This window comes from Solanum stenotomum, chromosome 8 (assembly GCF_019186545.1).
Source record: "Solanum stenotomum isolate F172 chromosome 8, ASM1918654v1, whole genome shotgun sequence".
Taxonomy (NCBI): domain Eukaryota; kingdom Viridiplantae; phylum Streptophyta; class Magnoliopsida; order Solanales; family Solanaceae; genus Solanum; species Solanum stenotomum.
The window spans coordinates 2,434,811-2,456,363 of NC_064289.1; the positions used below are offsets into that span (position 1 = coordinate 2,434,811).

The 21,553-nt window shown below is 30.0% G+C and overlaps 2 protein-coding genes across 2 annotated transcripts; both read right to left on the reverse strand.

The window, feature by feature from the left end:
- Nucleotides 1-760: 760 nt before the first annotated feature.
- Nucleotides 761-3,177, reverse strand: LOC125872058 (transcription factor DIVARICATA-like). The gene is made up of 2 exons (XM_049552726.1): nucleotides 1,929-3,177; nucleotides 761-1,447 (listed from the first exon to the last, which is right to left on the reverse strand). Exons 1-2 carry the CDS (start codon nucleotides 2,339-2,341, stop codon nucleotides 937-939), a joined length of 924 nt encoding a protein of 307 aa, XP_049408683.1. The 5' UTR covers nucleotides 2,342-3,177; the 3' UTR covers nucleotides 761-936.
- Nucleotides 3,178-17,189: 14,012 nt separating this feature from the next.
- LOC125873306 (laccase-4-like) lies at nucleotides 17,190-20,900 on the reverse strand. The gene is made up of 6 exons (XM_049554213.1): nucleotides 20,759-20,900; nucleotides 20,083-20,234; nucleotides 19,691-19,935; nucleotides 19,232-19,360; nucleotides 17,607-18,524; nucleotides 17,190-17,442 (listed from the first exon to the last, which is right to left on the reverse strand). Exons 1-6 carry the CDS (start codon nucleotides 20,861-20,863, stop codon nucleotides 17,312-17,314), a joined length of 1,680 nt encoding a protein of 559 aa, XP_049410170.1. The 5' UTR covers nucleotides 20,864-20,900; the 3' UTR covers nucleotides 17,190-17,311.
- Between the last annotated feature and the right edge of the window lie 653 nt (nucleotides 20,901-21,553).

Consider the following 21,553-nt stretch of genomic DNA (forward strand, 5'->3'; position numbering starts at 1 on the left):
CGTCATGGAGTGCTTACTGACTCAGCAAATGTGCACTCACCATCCAATTGCAGTGCTTCTTTGTTCAGTCTAATTGGCTTATTGCTTCAAGACTGTGCCAAAAGCAGGTACCATTTCTCCTTAAACCAATTATATGACAACGACGACATACCCAATGTAACCCCACAAGTGAGGTTAAAGGAGGTTAGAGTATACGCAAACGCGTACCTTTCCTACCTTGGGAGGTAACGAGGTTGTTTCCTATTTAGATCATCGGCTCAAGGAAAAACATATCAATGCAGATACTAAGGAAAGCATGACAAAGTGTTCTGGAAAGAAAACAAAAAGTACATAGGGGGTCACCCATACTAGTACTACTCTTTTCCAAAGACGCTTGTCTTTTGAAAATATTGAGTACTTTCTCTCCTGAGTCTGAAGTACTACTTTTATTGTTCCATCAACAAGGAAACCTTTGCATTCAAAAGAATAGGCCAAATCTGCTAGGAATATCCAGTGTCACTACTATCAACAGACAAACTTTTATTTGTCTATCGTTTTCATTTCGATTTTCTAATAATGCCATGATCTTCTTGAAATGCACAAAATGATATAAGGAAATAACAGTCAATCAGATCATTTCCCTTGCATCTCTTGAATTCTATTATGCCCTCTAAAGGATTTTACAGGTTTCGGTCTGTTCCTCTATGCTCATCTTATATGAAGTCCACTTGTACTCTATGGTTTTTAAGTAGAGACTACAGAGAGTAAGGATTTTTTGGACTTACTAAAAGGACACACTAACTCATGGCTTACTTGAAGTGCCAATCAACATATTCACAAGACAAGAGAGACCGTTAAAAGCAGAAACAAAAGCTAACATACTGAATTGAAAATAAGCTTCTTCTTTTTTTTTCTTAAGGCACTGATCAAAGTTTTGATATTTTCGATATGCCTGTGTTATGCTTGATGATACTGATGTGCTGATTGCAGCTGAAAATTCATACTTTGAGCTCCGAAGTATGGCTCATGCATAGCACCTCTTTGTAAGCTTTGGCTCAGCATTTTAGTGTTCCCATAAGAGTTTCCTCCATAAAGAGCTGGGGACATGAACAAACTTGCTTGTGCAGAATTGAAGCCCGTGGCTGTCCCATTATTGACCTGACTCCACTGAAATGGCATTTTGTGCATGGCATTGGCAGCCGATTTTGGCTGCTGGGAAATCATAGTCGATTGATCAGGTGAAGTTGGTTTCTGGTAATCTGGTGAAAGCGTTTGATTATCGTTGAGATTTATTGTTGTAATGTCATGAATACTCGCCCGTCTTTTATCTTTTCCACCAGAAAGTTGTCTAATAAAGTACTTCTGAGCATGACTAGCCACTTGAGTTGGAGTTCTAGTAACAACAAAGTTACGCGAAATGTTCCTCCAATCCCCCTTTCCATACTTTTTAAGCCCCATTAGAAACAACCTATTTAAGAATCAAGCAAATCCCCTTGTCAATAATGAATACTTGATCATACAAACATCAACAATCTTTAGAAATTAACATATCAAAACCAAGTCTAAGGCTACACATCAGCTTTCTCAGCAATCAAGATTCACAAGCAACAGTAAACTTAATATTTTTACTACTTTTCAGGGTTTTTCACATGTATGCGGAAAATAATAGGTTCAATTGAATCCGTGCTAGGTCCGCCTCTGAATTGTCAACTTGTCACATATTGTTTATTAGCTGGCAGTTCATTATTCCACTGCCTACCATATTTTGCCAAGTTGTTTAGTGCACTAAAAGTGATATAGGGATACAAAAAACAAGAGAAAATATATAGGGTGGTCCATACACAAAGTAGCCAAACATGCATTAAAAAGAAGAAAAAAAAAGCCACAGTAAAAAGTAACACACACACACACAGAAAAAACAATCATGAAGAAATTAGAATTAAACTCACTTATGTTCTTCTTCTGTCCATGGAATACCCTTCTTCCTCTCTTGTTCTGGTGGCCTATTAGACAAAGGCCTTTTGCCTCCAACAACATAAGATTGTTTGTATCCATCAAAACTATGACTATTCCCCCATTCTAATGTAAAAGGTGAAGTACTATAACCAGGAATAGTAACTAATCCAGCTTCTATTCTGCTCACATCATCTTCTAATTCTTTATATTGCCTCATCACATCAACAACTGATTTCCCTGGAACCATTTCTGCAACTCTATGCCATCTATCTGGTGTATCTTTATCAAACAAGGCAAGTGCATCCTCAAAAGCTTTGTTTTCAGCTGGAGTCCATTTTGTGCTCTTACCCTCATCAAGAAACCAGCTTGGATTTGAAAGATAAGGAGCTGGTGATAGAATCTCCATAACCCCAAGACTCAAAAAAAGGTCAAAATTTCACAGTAGGAGAAAAAAGTTACAAGAAAGATAGTTCAAGACAGCATTTTTATGAAAAAGATTTGAACTTTGATGAAACAGAGGAAGATTTGGGGGAAAAACCCAAGATGGGAAATGCAGAGATGTGGGGTTTTTACAATGGGAAGAAAAAAATATCAGTGTTAAATCAAGAAGTCAGCATCTATAAAACGAATCAGAATACCCTTTTAACCATAGAGCGGAATCTTGAAAAGACTCTAACTTTTCAATGTCAAAAGAAAAATCCTAGATGTTTTGATAATCTTTTAAAAAAAAACTAATATAAGGGATTAACTAAAACAGACAAAGATTATCGCAGACCAAGTTAAATCCAAGAAAATATTCTCATTAAGATCTGAACTTTACATAAACAGTAAAAGCAAGAAAATTGGAAGGCTAATTAACCCTGAAAATGATAGAACTTTCTAGAATTAAAACCTCACTAGCTGGAGAAAAACAAGATGATTCTAAAAAGCTGAAATTTTTGTGGAACCCCAAGTGAGTAAACAGTACAAAGACTCTGAATTTGAGAATTCTTGAGGAAGAAAAGGAAAAGAGCAGATGAAATTTGTGTCTGCTTTCTTCCTTTTTCCCTTTATGACTGAACAAAACAAAGAAAAAGAGAGAGAAAGCAAGAAAAAGATGGTAAGAAGAGGACCAACAAGAAATAAGTATAAACAAGCTATAAGCTTTTTAGAGAAATTAATACTATAAATTTACTATTTCCCAAAATAAAAATTATTGGAGTTTGAAGGAGAGAGAGGAGATGAAGGTGGTGAATTATGATTGGATGAGAATGGTGCATGTGGATACTGCAATTCATGGAAAAAGTTTTCTTATTATAATAGTAACACTCCTTCTACCCCTCTTTTTTAATTCAAAATTAGAAAGAAAAAAAAATAGTTAAAATAGTTTCTCCGTTTAAATTTACGTGACACAATTGAAATTTTTAGATTGTCAAGAGTTTATTGAAAATCGCCTTTATACCTCACTTCATAGATAGAGGTAAAGTTTGTGTATACTCTAGAAATACATTGAATATGTTATTGTTGTTGTTGAAATTTCGATATTTAAACTTCTAAATTTTAACTATGCATTTTTTTTTTTGTATAGAATGTAAAATTTACATATTTGGATACCACACAAAAAGTACTACAAATCATAATAATTTACAATTTAAAATATTTAAATATATATAAAGATAAGAAAATTAAATTGACTCTCAAAATTTGAACGAGAAAAAAAGTCTTCCCTACCAAAAAAAAATGGAAATGTTTTAAAATAAGGAAAAGGAGTATTAAAATAGGAAAATATACTCTCTTTAATTTATACTATCCCTGTCTCAATTTTCATTATGCACTTTGATTATATATGAAATTTTAAAAACAATAAAAATAATTTATAATTAGTCATAAATGTCTATATGATTATAAACATTTTATTTAAAATAATATTTAAAAAAATAAAAAATTATAATTAGTTATAAATATTTGGGTGACTATAATCATTTTATTAAAAATAATATTAAAAATTATTTTTAAAATCACATAAATTTTTTTAAAAAAATGTATAAGATGAATGAAATATTAGTATGGCTGCTCATGATGATTCATGGAAGTTCACCAAAACAGAAAACTTGTAATTGGTGAATGGGCCCCAAATTCATATAGGCAAGTGGCAACCCACTAAGTAGGCGTGGATAATATTTGCTTCAAATTGAAAAAAAAAAAACAAAATTTAACTTCATACTTAAGTAGGAAAAAATATATTTTAAAGTAAAATTGCGTAAGAAATTTAGATTTGACTTAAAAGAAATACTTTCTAAGTAATCATCTTTATTATTTTTATCAAAAATTACTAGCAACGTTTTTTGATCTGCGATCTCTCAAAGCGAAATGTTTGACAAATTGTATGAATCTTTGTGTTCGTGTAAATTTCTAGCTATATATCTAAAATGTATAAAATAAATATGTATGAATGGAGAAAGAAGAAGAATTTTTTACATAAATTGAATTGAATTGAAATTTTCAACAAATATTAAGTATTCTATTATTATGATTTGGTAGTGACATTTCTGTAATTTGTAAAAGGGAATTAATTTGATGACTCATGTTGCTGTCAACAGGTGGAATGTCCAAACCAATCACTTTTCATGATCCATGATTAAGGTCAGTGATTGACCTACTAATTAGGATTAGTGTTTGACTCTTTTTTTCAGCAAAGGGTTTTAAGACCGTTCATTAAGCTTAATTAATTCATTTTAAAATACTAAACACTAATTAATAGAATTTTGTTTTTGTCAAACTCTAGTTTAATGATAACGTGTCCTTTGTCTTAATTCAAATAGCTGCTATTTAGCTGATTTGAAACTTCATACTTTACTATTTTTCATAATCACCCAGTATTAAACATTTTAATGACTAATTTAGTTTTTTTCTCGAACTTTACTGAGAAAATTAAAGTTCATGTTAAAATTGGTTATCTAAATGACCACAACCTAAAAATTGTCATTTTCCCTAGAAAGAGTGAAAAAAACTTAGCTTCTTCCTTTTGCAAATTTTATGGTAAAAATTAGTTGAGAATATGTACTAATTAATCATTATTAGTAAAAATTTATGTGAAAATAATTATAGTATATCTAGTAATCTGGTACAAACACATAGGTGTCAGACTGTGAGTGACCTTTTCTGGGAAGTCCCTTTCACTGAAACTGTATTTTTTATATATTTTTCAATTTAATTATTTATCTTTTACAATTTAATCTTTTAAAAAATATCTACTATTTAAAATACTCCAATAATTATCCTCTCTATTGGGGTTTTTATTTATTTATTGCTCTTTTACAGTTTATAAGTACAAAATAGTGGGACCACCAGGACCATTATAAAAATATCTTTCATTGGGTAGCTTTCCCATATCATTTGTGAATTTTAGGGTGATAATCCCATGCATTGGCTCCATTGGGGAGTTATGTGGAGGCGCATTGGACTATTTTTTGTTCGGTATCCACATTGAATTTTAGATTTGTATTGGGAAGTCCTGTATTGAGGGGTAAATCGTACTCTAACAAAGACAATTTCGTGTCTAGAAAACTCGAACTCAAAATTCTTGATTAAAGATGAAAGAGTATTTATCACTCCACTATAACTCTCTCGTTGGTATGACACATTGGATTATGGAACTATTAATTGTGCTTCCAGGAACGTGGGGACCAATTGTTGTTGAGCACCACTTGATTATCGAAACGTAGAGCTTTTAAGTATATATATGCTGTCTTATTGGATTGCTCATCCCAACCACATTTGATATACATTAACTTTATAAACTTTGAACGATTATAAATATTTTTATGTCTACATTCCTTAAAAAATACATGATTCGTATGAATATTTTATCATGATATTCATTAGATTTTGAGAAATAATTTAGAGGATGAATAATTAATATTTAAGATAAAATAATAAAATACTTTTTGTGCATTGATGGTTTGTGAAATAAGAGAAATAGAGAATATTAACATCACTGTCAACCGTGAATCTAAAAATTTAAATTCGTAAGTACGGTAATCATTACATTCTTTATTCTTTTAAAAAATGAATTTCAACTTATTACACTATTTATTTATATTGCACTTTTCAGCTCTTATTATCCTGTTTAGAAAATTAAGAAGGTATTAACTACTCTTCTGTTTCAATTTGGTTGCCACATGTGCTTTTTTTATATTCTGTTTAGAAGGGAATATTTATTTCTTTGATAAGACATGACATATTTAAGATCATAAGATTAAAAGATATTTTGACATATTTTACGTACCTTTAGTTTAAAGCTATAAAATTCAAAAGAGTTTTTTATTTTAAATTTCATATACAGTGAAACTAGATAAACAGATGAATAAGTATATACTTTTTCAAATCCATTGCTCTTTGTATATTTCTTTAATGCAAAGACAGCTTGAGGGGCAGAAATATGTGCAAAATATACTAAAATGTAATAAATAATATACAAATGATGAACCCATAACTTTAAAAATACAATCGATTCAATTCTAGGAACCTTAAATATTTAATCAGTAAAACTTAAATTTTAAATCCAGTTCTCAGTTAAAAAAGCTAAAGCAACCGTTAAAATGGGATGAAATGAATAATTATTTGCTGATTTGAGAAAGCAACAATCATGATTTTAAACAACAGTGTCTTATGGTTATTGGTTAATGCTAGCAAATACTATTTTCTTGATATATATGTTAAAAGAAAAAATCTTGACGAAAAGTCTTTGAATGAGTGATAAGAATATTAAATTGGTATTCCTACAAATTTTCAAGAGCCAAAGGTTGGTAAAAGATTTTACTCTGGATAGGTAAAAAAGAATTGCAAAATTTAAGGCAAGTTTTATTATTTATTACAACATAACATAGAGAAAGGAAAACAATAACAGTAATGTTTTATTAACAAATATACAACAAAGCGGTCCCCTTCTCAAGTGACCAACTTTTCCACTGATTTCTTTGTTTTGTCCCTCTCCTCCAACCCCTACACTCCATCATCTCCCATTTCAAAATTATTGCTGAAAAAAAAGCATAAAAAAATCGATAGACATCATCTCAAATCTAGTTTGGTTATGGAGGAGCGTAGTTAGATGGTCAGAATTCGTTTACCTTTAATTGTAATTTGAATTCGAGTCATGGAAATGAAGAATCTTTTAATAAGAGATGACTTTATTCTTGTAAATTTAGGTTACTTTATTCTTTCGGAAAAAAGAGAATGAATGAATATTTTGACAACTTTTTGGGCCAGTTAGCCCCTACCTCAAGTAAATCCCAAAACCATAGATAGATTCACATGGGTAAATTATTACTTTTCGTTTATTTTTACTTGTATAGTATTCTAAAGATAATTTTTTATTTATATTATTCTCTTTTATCATATAAAAATGAACAGAGCGAGTAAATGACTAGTTACCACTTACCGGTTCCTTTGAAGGATATTGGGCCTTGGTGGACCCAAGTACCGGCCCATTACTAATACCGGCGAAGCAACTCAATTAGCTTTAACGGAGCAATCCTTTTCTTGTCATGATTTGTTTCATGGTTGCATTATTGATCCACCTACTCTCACGAGGATCAATAATATTTTCATTTATTCTTTAACATAAATCCTTAATCTATCGATCGATGATAAAAGTTATCAACAATTTGAGCGAGGCTCACTTATTTGCCTTATATATGATCTTGATTTCAAGTCCTATAATAATATATTTTGTTTACCTACCGAACATAAGAAAATAAGTATGAAGCAACGTATTTTTCTAAGAAACATTTTCCTTCCTACCCAACACCCCCTAAGCTCCCTCGTTTTCTCTCTAATAGTGCAGCTTTAACCGTGATTAGCTATGAGGTTATTTTGATTAGGATTTAGGCATAACTAACCGCATTAACTTTAACAAAGTTATCTAGTACTTGTTGCTAGTGGGAGGTAGTAGGTATCCTGTAGAATTAATCGGCGCGCGCCAAAGCTGACCCGAACACCATGGTTATAAAAAAACAACAACTCTGATTCAGCTTAAAGTGTGTTCACAAGACAGCTTGGTGGTTAAAACGGTTTGGTATTAAAACAGAAAGAATTTGGTACTAGATTCTTTTTCCATCTTCTTTTACTAGATTTACTTTATCAAAAGTCTGTGTTTGTTATGGAGGAAATTACTTTCTGTAAAATATTTTCTAATATGATCATGTTTGGCATGATCAAAATCATGTTGTCATGTTTTGGAAAATATATAGTCTAAAAAATCAAGTTACCTAAAAATCATAAAAAGTAAAAAAAATAAAATCGTTGAAGTAAAAAAATAAGTTTTATAAATGACATTTCACACAGGAATTAGTAATGCAGGGATTAGTAATGCAGGGTTTAGTAATATAGGGATTGGTTTTTATGAAGTGTTTGGTTCATTGTTTCCCACCTAATCTTACGTTTGGTTTAAAACTCGAGAAAAAGTTTATTTCCTATTATACCCTTGAGTTATTATGGGATTTTATATTTCATTTAACTAGTCAAGTTAAATACTAAAATATAAAAAAATTATTATTATTTTTGAGGTGTGATATGCCACTATCGACATCATTGATAGCACGGTATATTTCTAATTTTTTTTTTGGTCAAATATACCTTAAACTTAACATAGATTTAAGGCTACTTAAATTGTTCAAATACACGAAGCTTATTTTAAAAAAACAAAACAAATAGTTCAAGTGGTCAATCGACGAACTACATTTAAAAAAAACGAAAAAAATCAACCCAATATAACAAATCAAACACGAAGAAAAAAATATTAATTTGTGAAATCATCAAATCACATGGAACGAATTTGGTGAATTTAAAAGAATATTTATAAATATTCTCATATAAATAATAATAAAAAAAAAGAACATTAAATTACCAACAAAAAAATAGGAAAAAAGATTTGGGGATAGTTTAGTCATTTAGGGGTCTTATCTTAGGATTGTTAAACCTAGGATTAGTTATCCCTCCCTTTCTAGGGATAAAATAAGACCTTGTATAAGGTATAACTAATCCATATGTATTAGATTAAATAAAATAACCAAACAATATTTTTATTGAATTAAATTTTAATCCATGAACTATTTTAATTAATACCTCCTACCAAACGGGTCCATAGTCTCTTATCAACCATTGGGACCCACACTCTCGCCCTCGCATGTAATCCCCCGCCAACCAACTTCTTACCACCCATCCTCATATAAATACTTTTAAAATAATATTTAAGGAAAAATTGTGCAAAATAGCAAACACCTAAATCATATTAAATGTTATAGTTATTGTTTAGAAAAATTCTAATTCGCAGCTATAGTTTCACTCAATTTTGCTATTAGCCCGTTTTGTATTAATTTAGTATTTTTATAATTCGATTCCTAATTGTATAAATCCAGAATTTGTTTATACTTATCTTTTTTGTATATTCGCAAGCGAAATATACAAACGGGAAAATATATAACCGCATCCTCCATATCATACGGAACTATAGCAATATTGTGCAATTATCAAAACTATAAATATAAATTCTTATTATGTGTATTATTTTGCTATTTCTGAAATTTTCTCATTTGAAAAAACTGTGGAGTACACTTTGATACGTACAAAGTACCCAAAATGAATCAACTAATTAAGTTGAAAATTTGAAATCGAGGTTGTGTACTAACTTTCTGTATAGTCTCTGTTACTGCTTCACCAACTTCGTGTTGTTTGTTCGTAGGGTTTTTGGACTTTTGCCATTATTCTGTATTTTCTTTTGTCACATCTTCTTTGGACGACAATACTGCATGATTGTTACTTTTCTTTATTTTTCTATGGACAAAGTTAGTTACTGTAAGAATAGTTAGTTAGTTCCTCCGTCCCATTTTATGTGAGATAGAAGTTTAAGAAAGAAATGAAAACTTTTAAAACTTGTGGTCCAAAATAAATGATAAAAATTTGTGTGGCTGTAAATCATTTCATTAAGGGTAAAATAGACAATTTATAATTAAACTGTTACTTAATATATAAATGTGTCATTCTTTTTGGGACTGACTAAAAAGGAAAGTAAGTCACATAAATCAACATAAAGGGAGTGCATTTTATCAAAAATAATATATCCAGTGTAAACCTATAAATAGAATCTGATATATGAATATTGAGTGTGCAAATTTTATCTCAATCTTGTAGAAATGATGAAGAGATTGTTTTCAATAGATATTGATCGCCAAACTGATCTTGGAGCATAATTCAAGTGTAAACCTTAATGTTCCAATTAGTAACTTTGTCTTTTATAGAACCTCATCCAAAATTTTAAAGATTAAAAATAATTCTAGAGCCAAATAGAGGAGTACTTTTTGTTAAAATAAGTTTTAGATTTACATAGTCCTAGTTCCTCTCTTTCATTTTTTGTGTCTTAAACCGTTACATTAAATACAACGTTTAAAATAATTTTTTAATTTTTTTTTATGATCTTAAAATAAACATGTAGATATAATAATGTATCAAATGTATGAAACTTTAGGTATATAAAGTGATATTCTTTTTTAAAGGAATTAATTAAAATGAAAAGTATTACAAGTACACATTGAAACTTAAAAGAAAAATAAGAAAGGCTCTTGATTCTTACAAGTTCAAAATAAAGACACATGAAATAAGATAGACATGATTTGATTATTTTTTGTTAGAGATATGATAGACATGACTATGAGCATATTGTTATCGATAATTTACATTCACAAATTTATAGCAAAAACTTTCGAATGATTCATGGTTTTAGTAAAGTTAATTTCACATGTAACATGTGTCACTTGTTGCCTTGTCATAAAACCCATCAATCCTCGAAAGACTAAATGCTAAGTATAATTAATATCATATTTGATGTTGATTATTAAGAATTAAGTTAGTCATATATAAAATTAATTTGTGATTAGAAACTCTGATGTATAAATAAGTTAGGAGAAAAATGATATACTCCCTTTGTTTCACAAAGAGTGGTTTGGTTTGACTTGACACAAAATTTTAGAAAATAAAGAAGACATTTGAATCTTGTGGTCGTAAATTAAAGTTATGTCAAATGTACTAAATTGCCCTTCAATCTTGTGGCTTTAAACATGTCACGTGGAAAGTTGAAATTAAAATGTTACCAAAAAAGGAAAGAGGTCATTCTTTTTGAAACGGACTAAAAAGGAAAGGAGGTTATTCTTTTTTAAACGGAGGGAATATTATATTATAAGAAAAAAGATGGAATAATTGATATACTTGAATACTTAAATTTTGAATGACTAATATATGCATAAAATAATACTTCATTCGTTTTATATTAGTTGGTCACTTTTCATTTTGCACGGTACTTAAGAAATCATAAATAAGGAGATAGTTTTACAAAGATGGTGTTTGGATTGGCTTAAAAATTGGTCAAACCTACTTTTAAGTCATTTTTTTTTACTTTTGGAAGTATTTGACAAATATAAAAAATAATTTAAAATAAGTTAACAATGACTGAAAATAAGTTGGGAAGTGTTTGATAAGGTAAAAAATGACTTAAATTAAGTTTAAAATAACTTAAAATAAGTCAAAAATCAAAAGGTCTCACCCCTACTTTTATTTTTTGACTTAAAAGTCATTTCAGTTTAACTTTTTATTTTTGACTTAAAAGTTACTATTTTTTAAGCCAATCTAAACGGGCTCTAATTCACTCCTTAATTTTTTTTTTGGAGAATTTTACAAATAAATATGAACACTTTCAAATAGAATTAATTGCAATGATAATACAAAAAAAATTTAATTAATGTTCTTAATTTAGTAAGGTAAAATTATCAACTAATATGAGATAACTATTTTTCAATATAATAATCAGTTAATATGAGACGGTGGAAGTACATAACTAATCTCTCAACCATTCTAATCAAACTGTCAAATGATCTCTTCTTGTTCTTATGACATTAGTTTTTTTTTTAACAAGGAAACTTTTTCATCATAGAAATTGAGACGAAGATCATATATAACTAATATTAATTGTGGGAGACACATAATAAAATATAAAAATTTTGTGCCCCTTCATATTATTACTAAGTCCAAATAAACATTACACAATTGCAGAGAGCGCAGGTGTCCTTTTTTGACACGATTCAGAGTCACTTGAGCCCACTCTACATCACTTGTCCCTCATTTATTCCTTCCCCAATTGGATACTTTCTTTATATATATATATATTTTGTTTTTTTTTATCTCTGTCTTTTTTCTTTTTCAATATTAAAAAATTGTAATTATTGACATTGTGGAGCAAATTTAGATACCAGCTCTTAAATATAAAATATTAAAATATACATTTATGGATTTTAAAAACCTCTAAGTAACATGTGCACTTGTTTATAAATGAAATTATTGTAATTCTTTTTTTTAAAAAATAAAATCATAGCAAGAAGAACTTGTTGACAATCAAAATATAATTAGGTCATACCAGTAAGTGTTTGATGAGGTGGAAAGTATTTAAATACGAGTTGAGTTTTATCCTTCAACATGAAGGAAAAAAACCAGTGAAGTAAGATTAAGTTGAATTGAATATGAGCACCAGATGTGAAATCAATATAAAAATATTTTACAAAATTTAGAGTCCTAAACTTGGTGACTTAGCCACATAGTTAAGGGTGGCCAATCAGACACCCTTTCATTAAAAAAATATAATATATATATAGAGAGAGAAAACTGTACGAAATATATAGGCCAAAAATTATTTTTCATACATAGATATTAAATCTTGAACACCCTTTACGAAATTTCTAATTTCGTCACGGCCTCAACTCCCCCACACCCCGGTTTTATTGTTTTGATTATTATAGTCTAGTGGGGAAAAAATAATAAATTGTTGAACGCTTTATTTCTGAAATGAGTTCATTTATTTGGAGCACTGTGATTTAATGAACTTTCTAGTCTTCAATATTATTATTTTTTCTCTTTTTGGTCATGATTTCTACTTTTCTAAAGTGACAAATAGTAATTCAGAAATGTTATATATATGGCGCTCCTTGTCGACAGAGGAGCATCAACACCTTCTCACTTAATTGAAACTTTTACTAAATCATGAGCAGTCCTACTTTAATAAATAAATAATTAAAATATATAGTACAAGGTCATGTGATGTCAAATGCATAAATAGTTAGTGTTAAACTAATCCTGACTACAATTAAGAGGTACTTGACTAATTTAGTTTGGATACAAATAATATAATAGTTTATTGTGCTATAGGAAATAGGCATGTTAATGAGAATGATTTCACATTGGATCGGAATGAGAATTCTACGCTTCTTATAAGGAATTGAATAACATAAAACTGAGCTAGTTTATAGATTATAAATCATATCTAAAACCTAAGTAATTTATTATGATATTAAAGCCAGGTTCATTAGATCAACTATAAGTGTTGTGAATATTCTTGATCCTTGAATGTTATGTTTCGAATCAAAAAGTGAAATTTGGATAAAAAATATCCAGTTCTTGACTTGAGGTGGGGTGTTGATGAAAATGATCACACATCTGCTTTAAACAAGAACCCCAGGCTCTTTATAAGACTCGATCAATTTTTTTTCTTTGATTTTTTATTTTACTGAGAGTGAGTTTGACTCAAAACCTAATTTTACGAGATATGACGATCGATTAATCTTTTTATCTCTCTTATTCTCACATAAGTATATGGAGCTCCTGGGAATTGTAGATTAGAAGCATTAATTGATTATTTAAGGGGAATCACAAAAAGGTATGGCTATGAGTTTGGAGTATTTAAAGCTAAAGTACAAAATCATTCACTTTGTCTCATACGTGTCGTCATGCCAATGAACCATTAAGTTTTTCAAATCTGATTAGGGCAGAAACTTTTAAGATTAACTGAGAATTTAATTTCAACTCCCAAAAATTGACTATCGACGTACTCTAAGGCTAATGAAAATTCAACAAGTGGCAATATTATTTTGGGGTTGCGTGCAAATAGATCATTAGACAAATAGTAATATGGACACATTAAAGCTATGGTAAACACAAAAAGTACTACAGAAGTAATCAACACTTTTCCCTTTTCTTTTTATCATTAAATCATTTTTGGAAATAACTATTACTCCCTCCGTCCACAATTGTTTGGTAGGTATACTAAAAATAGATGTCCAAGATTAATTGTCAATTTAAACAATCAAGAAATAATTAGTCACTTTTTTCCAATTCTGCCCTTGATGATAGTGTAGTTCAATTGAAAAGTTAGGTGGACTTTTGGTATTCTTGGTATAGTAAGGTTATATTAGTTAAATTACACCTTATATTAAATTTTTCTTGAGGGGTGTGCATGACCTTACCTAACAAACAATTGTGGACAGAGGGAGTACTCCATAAGTCTATTTTTATTTGAATGTATATTTTATTTATTTTTTAAAAAAAATTGTAAGTGAAAAGAGTTACTTAAACAACTAATCAAATTTATTTCTTCAAATTGAAAACTTATCTTCGAGAAAATTCAACCAATTTGTCCAACTAAACGGTATTTTGAAGAAAAATAAATTAATCTCCAAAAGGACCCTAGAAAAAAATAATGAAATTTTCAAACAAACACACTGGCTTGGCATTTTCAATTGATACCAACTTCAAGGTTTAATTTATAAAGTATTTAATTATTTCAATATTTTTAGTAGTACTAATATTTTAACAACAGAGTTCAGCTAGATGCTGACCAATCATATCAACATAAAGATTCTGTCCCCTTTCTTTTTCCTTTTTTTTTTCTTTTCCAACAAATAATTAATTTGCAAAATACAAAAAAGTGTCAACTCAATTTTAATTAACTTTCGCTTAATCCTTAAGGTAAACTAGTAGGCAATTATAGGATAGAAGCATTTACTAATCCGATAATATTTCAAAAAATAAAGACCTTTATATATTTTTTTAATAGTATTATTAACTATGCAAGGAAGTAATTTTAGAAAAATTGAAGCTTTTTCTTTGAAAATAACATAACAATAACATATCAATGAAATTTCACAAGAGAGGGGTCTAGAAAGAACGGTGTGTATGCAACCTTACCAGTTACCGCTAGTATGGAAAGATGGATCGAAGAGGCTATTTTGAATGGATCTTTATTCAAGTAATAGCTAAATCAGTGAGAAAAATACATAGTATTTGAAAAAATCATATAGAACATAATTAAGAAAGGAACATGCATCAACAACAAATGTTACGATAAATAAAGCATTAAAAAAACATAAGCGAAGAAAAAGCCAATAAGAGATTTCTATTAAGGAAAGCTCGATTATATACTAACATTTAAACTTATTTCTCGATTGTTATATTTACATATGTAGGATCATGATATCGATAAACTATAAATACATCATATCTTATTTAACCATCTGTCTTCAATACTTTCTCGACCTACTTCACCACTCCTAATAAGTAATACCCACACTTTCTCTTTGAAAATGATTGGTAGAAAAGGGTAAAGGGCAGCATAGTAGTTAAAATGATGGTCAGCATGTTCATAATTTAGAACAAGAACCCAAAAACACAAAAAGAAATATAAAAACATTAGGAGTGGAATTAATTAAATATATAAATGATGGTCCATTATAGGAAATGAGTTGTCACTTTGGTAATAAAACCACTAACATTTTTTGTTTCCATTAAAGGAAAGATTCCTTATTTCTCTCTCTTTCCTAAAAAAGAAAAGTCAAATCAGAGAAACCATGTGATTTTTGATTTATAAGAAATTTTGGTAAGCGTGTGCATCATAACTCACGTGGATACGCGTGCACCCTGCAATTACTTCCTGTCACAACGAATTGTAGTGCGATGTATAAGATCCTTAATCCTTAATCGAAGGTATATAAAAAAGTATAGACATCTATTTCAATTTCCCCCAAAAGCGAACTATTTCTATAACAACTTTAGATTGAAAATAAAAACATGTACTAAAGTGTAGTACACTTATAAAGTCATCGCGACACATAATTTTTGCTTTGTTCATCTATCTCCATGTCCAATTTCCATTTTAGGAAAGTGCAATTCCAACGTACAAAGGTCATAAATTGTGCAATGTCACATTAGATGTCGTGGAAAGTGGAAAACAACGACATTAACCATGTTATAAAGTTTGTGTTTTTTTTGAGGTGAGAGATAGAAATAATCATATTATAAAGTTTGGGTATTGCTATTATTTAGTTTGTGGTTTGTATCAAACCAAACAACCCCTTAAAGGCTGCTGTTACATGCAATCCAAGTTTACTTTTAATTGGGCCAGAAATTAAATAGACCATATATTCCATTACAAGATAATTAATGGAAAAAAGACAGCATAATTAGACATATTTTATTACCATATATACTATTATTACTTATACTTTCAAAATATTATGTATTTTACCATTAATTAAAAAAATTCTACCATATATTAAAGAAGATACACTTAGATACATGTATTTTTGCTACCAGATACACTAAAATAGGGAGAGAAGTGAGCAAGATAGGAAGGGAGGCGAGTGAGATTTTGTTGCATATCCCAGATAGGCAAATACACGCGAATCACATAAGATACATATATCTGGTGTGATTCACATGTATCCGCAATACCAAAGAAATATGATAGTTATGTATCACATATTCATACGAATCTACTTGGATACAATGTATATAGAACACATTACACCAAATTTTGACCCTTTGTATCCCAATATATATGTATCTGAATGTATCTAAACGTATCCGAACGCACAAAATCTTGCAAGATACGTAATATTGCAAAATAGAGTGTATCTAAGTAATTAATTTTAAAACTAATGAGATTTATGTAAGTTTCACGTAATTTACCTACGAATTTGGTTGAATCTTAACATTGACCAAATGCTTTTGTTCGTCACTTCTATTTGGGCCCAGTAAGATATGATAGAGGGCCATTTACACTTTTGGCCCATAATTATGCTGGCCGTTTTTTTTTTGTTTTGGTCCGTCGAAGCAAATAACATTTTCACAGGACATAAATTCATATTTTTGCATGATAGTATCACACAAGTTATGTCTCGCACCCTTGACAAACTTAAGCCCTGATAGTTATAAGTTCGATGTTAAAGAGAAGAAAGAATTAAACCATGCAATTTCTTCGATGATATACATTATGAATAAAATACACAAATAAACACTTTTCTGCTTTGTAATAGAAAAATACCTCAACAATAATTTACAACTTCTCACAAAACATTAGCTTAAATTAAGTTCATATAATACAAAGTTGCCCCCCCCCCCCCCGATATTCAAACACTTTCTTTTTTTAAAGAAGCAAAATGTTTACTCATAGCAGTTTTTTTTTTTGCTTGCTCAAACAATAGAATTAAATCTGAAAATATACACATAAATTATAGAAAATCTTTTAACATTTTGGTAGATCTTTTGGAGGAGGTAAAAGAGACTCATTAGGTCCATTTCCATTATTTACCACAAAAGCCATCTTAAGGCCCCATGTTGTATGCACCTCCAAATGGCAATGAAAAAACCAAACACCTACAAAATTAACAAGAATTTTATATATTTATAATATAAAAGAATTTTCACACTATCAGGTCAGGTAAAATATAACAACACGTAACATGCCATAATAAAATGCTAGTAACATATTGATAGTGTAACTTCTTTTTAATTATACTGGCGATGTATATAAACTTTACCTGGATTATTTGCTCGGAACCTAATAGCAACCCAACCACCAGAAGGTGCATTAATAGTATTCCTCTCAACAGGATCAACAAGATTGAACTTTTTAGAATCTTCTTTTGGATTAAAATTTCCTTTGCCTCTTCCAACAACAAAAAAATTGAATCCATGTAAATGCATTGGATGATTTTCAGGGCTCAATAATCCTGTATCTTGTAATATTATTTGGACATTAGAATTATATTCAAGTCTATAAAGCTTAGTCCCTTCCATAGTCCTCAAATTTTCTGGTGGAACCCCAGTATAATCAAATGCATTTTGTGGATTTCCAGGGAAATCATCAGTAAACACTCCACTTTTGTTAAAAAAATGTGTACTAAGTAGTGACACACTAGGCATAACAAATGTAACATTATTAATAGCTGCAACGATTCGAAATCCCCTGTAACATGTTGCACAAGGGTTGAGTCCAAGACTAATGATGAAAAATAGAGAATGATTAATTTTGATTGGGACTTTTGCTGGATATTTTTTCGAATTCAAGCTTTTGAGGGAATCCATGAAGTTAAACGCGATAGAGGTGGCGTTTCTAGGCGGTGACACGGTGAATGTTGTGGAAGAATTGTTTGTGCCTATGTATTGTAAAGTTGCAGTAGCTGCTTTGTTGTTTACTAAGATTGGTGAATCCATGTAAGGTGATGTTACCATTGAGTATTTTCCACTTTTATGATTTGTTGATAAAATGACATTTGTTGTTTGACCTGGAGCTGTTAAAATTGTCTCTGTTTCAAAGGGTTTAACATAGGCAGCATCTACTTCTACCACAGTGAGGTTGTGGCCAGCAATCTTGAAGAAAAGTTCTTCATTTAGTGCAGCATTGATGATTCTCAATAGGTATTTCTTGCCTGGTTCCACTAAGAAATTGAATCCTTCTGTGGATCATTAGAAGAAAAAATAATAATAATAATAATAATAATAATAATAATAAGTATAGAATGTGAAAAATAAAATGATAGTGGATGCAGAGAGGGAGCCAGGATTTGAACCTTATGAGTCAGGTTTAATGATATTGTAATACAAATATACAATTTAGATTAAAGCTATTGTGTTATGTCGAAAGCTACTACCTCTGCCCCTGAATTGAAGGAAGGGCAACTTTGACTTAGACCCTATATTTATGTAAAGAATCACTAAATAAGTATATATAGTAGATTTGGAACTCGGTAGAATTCCAAGTCTTGACTCATAAAGTTCAAATTTTGAATATACTACCTCCACCCCTGAGTGGAAGCAAGGATGACTTTGACTTAATTAGACTTTGTATATATGCTAAGAATCACTAAATAAGTATGTATGATAGATTTGGGACTCGGTAAATTAGATGGGATATGGTAGAATTTCAAATCCTAATTCATAAAGTTCAAATTTTGAATATACTACCTCCGCCCCTAAGTGGAAGCAAGGGTGACTTTGACTTAAGACCCTGTATATATTTTTAAAATCACTAAAAAAGTATGTATAGTAGATTTGGAAATCAGTAAATTAGATGTGATATGGTAAAATTTCAAGTCCTGACTCATAAAGTTCAAATTTTGAATCTGTCTCTGAGTGAAAGGAAAAGAAAGTATATGAATTTTACCTTGTGATGAACAAGTAGAGACAGGACCAGTAAGGCCATTGATGGTGTGAGCATCAGATATATTAGGTGGCAAACCTGATTGTGTTGCTTCATCAACAACAGCTTCAACATCTGACTTCCACCATTCACCTGTCAATTGAGCCACCAAATTTAATTTATGGATAGATAAGTAAGACAAAATAAAGAGAAATCAAATTTGTAAAAGATAGTCATTGGGTGAGTCATTTTGATTTGACAACATTAAAATGTAGTAGTAACATGTTATAATTAGGGGCAAAGCTAGAATTCAGGTTACGTGTTCACATAACCTAGTAAATAATTTATTCAGAGCCTAGTAAGTTGTCTTTTTTAACCCAGAACTCATATAAACTCAAAATTCTGGATCTACCTCTGACTATAACTGGTTCACTTATATCGTGAAATTCTTTACACTATCAGTATAGTAATATGATATGTTACCTAAAATGATGACAACTTCCTTTTTGGGCTTTGAGAATGGGTAAGGCAAGGCATGCTTAGGGAGGATAACAATAGCACCATGGACAGTAGCCCTAAGCCAAAGTATGTGTGCATGCCAAAATAGTGTTCCTCTTTGTTCTGTTACTGTAAAATTGTATACATAGCTTTTTCCTGGCTGTATTGGACATTGTGCTATATAGGCCGGTCCATCGGCCCAACACGTTCGAAGTTGTTTCACACCATGCCTGTTCAACATTATGTAAGTTAATCGAAGAATTAACCTAAAGAGTCATTTATCCAACCGCTAAATTAAAAAAAAAGATTGCTCAGTTATTTTTCATGAATTTTTTGTGCAAAATGTAGGATATACAAGTTTGTAATAGAGAACTAACCAGTGGATGGAAAGATTATAGTGAACTTGGTTAACAACTTTTATAAGTAGTGTATCATCTTCCCTAGCATAAATAGTTGGACCAGGAAATTTACCATTTACTGTTACAGTAGGCTTAGTTGAGCATAATCTTGTTACATTTGTCATCATCACCTGCATGTACCAAATCTCATTGCGGATGTCAAATGAGCAAGTTGAATTGAATTTGAGCGGATCAAGATTAAAATTGGTTTAGTTAATAAATTTATGTGTCAAATGGTGTACAATATTGTACATGACATAGCCAAATCATTGGACAATGACATTCCATCAAAATACATATATTTAACTTTGTGTGTTTGGCACAAAATCAAAATGCACATGCATGTTTCTATTAACACATAAACATACTTGGAAGCTACTTGATTAAAGGTAACAAGTTAATGACATTTTCAAATTGTAAAAAAAAATAACGTGTCTATAGTTGATCACATTTCAAATTTAATTTATTGAGTATGCATTGTGACTAAAAATTTCTATGTCACGTCGCTTAAAAGATAATTACAAGTATCTAACATAATAATCGGAGTTAGTACTAAGAAAATAAGACATACAACATGTTAAATTATACTGATAACGTCAAGATTTTATACACCTACACGGAATAATAATTAGTTAAATGTAGGATATGAACTTACATTGAATTTGTAATGACGGATATTGCCTCTGCATTGTACCAACACTGGCCACATTAAAGCCAACACCACCAAAATTCTTAGCCATTCCACTATTTTGCCCACCATATTTGTTATCTCTTTATCTTATAATTTGTTCTAATTAAGTACTTAGTGTAATAAGTAACCTTATATATATAGTCTCTATAAAAACTTCATTTTAATTAACTAGTTTGGTGGATAAACTATAGATGCTTCAATAGGAAGATCAAGCTCATATTTTTAATATTCTGATTTTTCTCCCCTTATAACTTACACTAAGTTTATGCATATATAATTGAAATGGTAAACTCCTTTTTGAAGTAAAGTTAACATGGCTATACGTTATACATGCATCCAAAATTAATTCAATTTTAACCCTTAAAAGTTTCACGATTTAACTTATAATCACTGGCAATATTGCAAAAATAAATAAATTATAATTGTAATTCAACTAATTGTAGCTAGTCGTTTACTTTATTTTTCAGGTTATCTTTTTAATGACCTGATAGTATGAAAATTCCTTCACACCAAACACCCGGTGAATTGAAGTTAAATGTATTTTTAATTTGGTTCAATTACAACAAATTAATCAAAATATGACCAAACAAAGGGATGCTAAAAAACTTGAGTCAAAAAGATGACATTGCAAGAATTGAAACAGTACCAACTAAAGCTTATTTTAAGTTACTTATAGTGAAATAAATATTAATAAAACTAAGCAGTAGGTTATATTAAGATAGATTCTCACATGGTTCAAAGCAGATTAAACCTAAAATT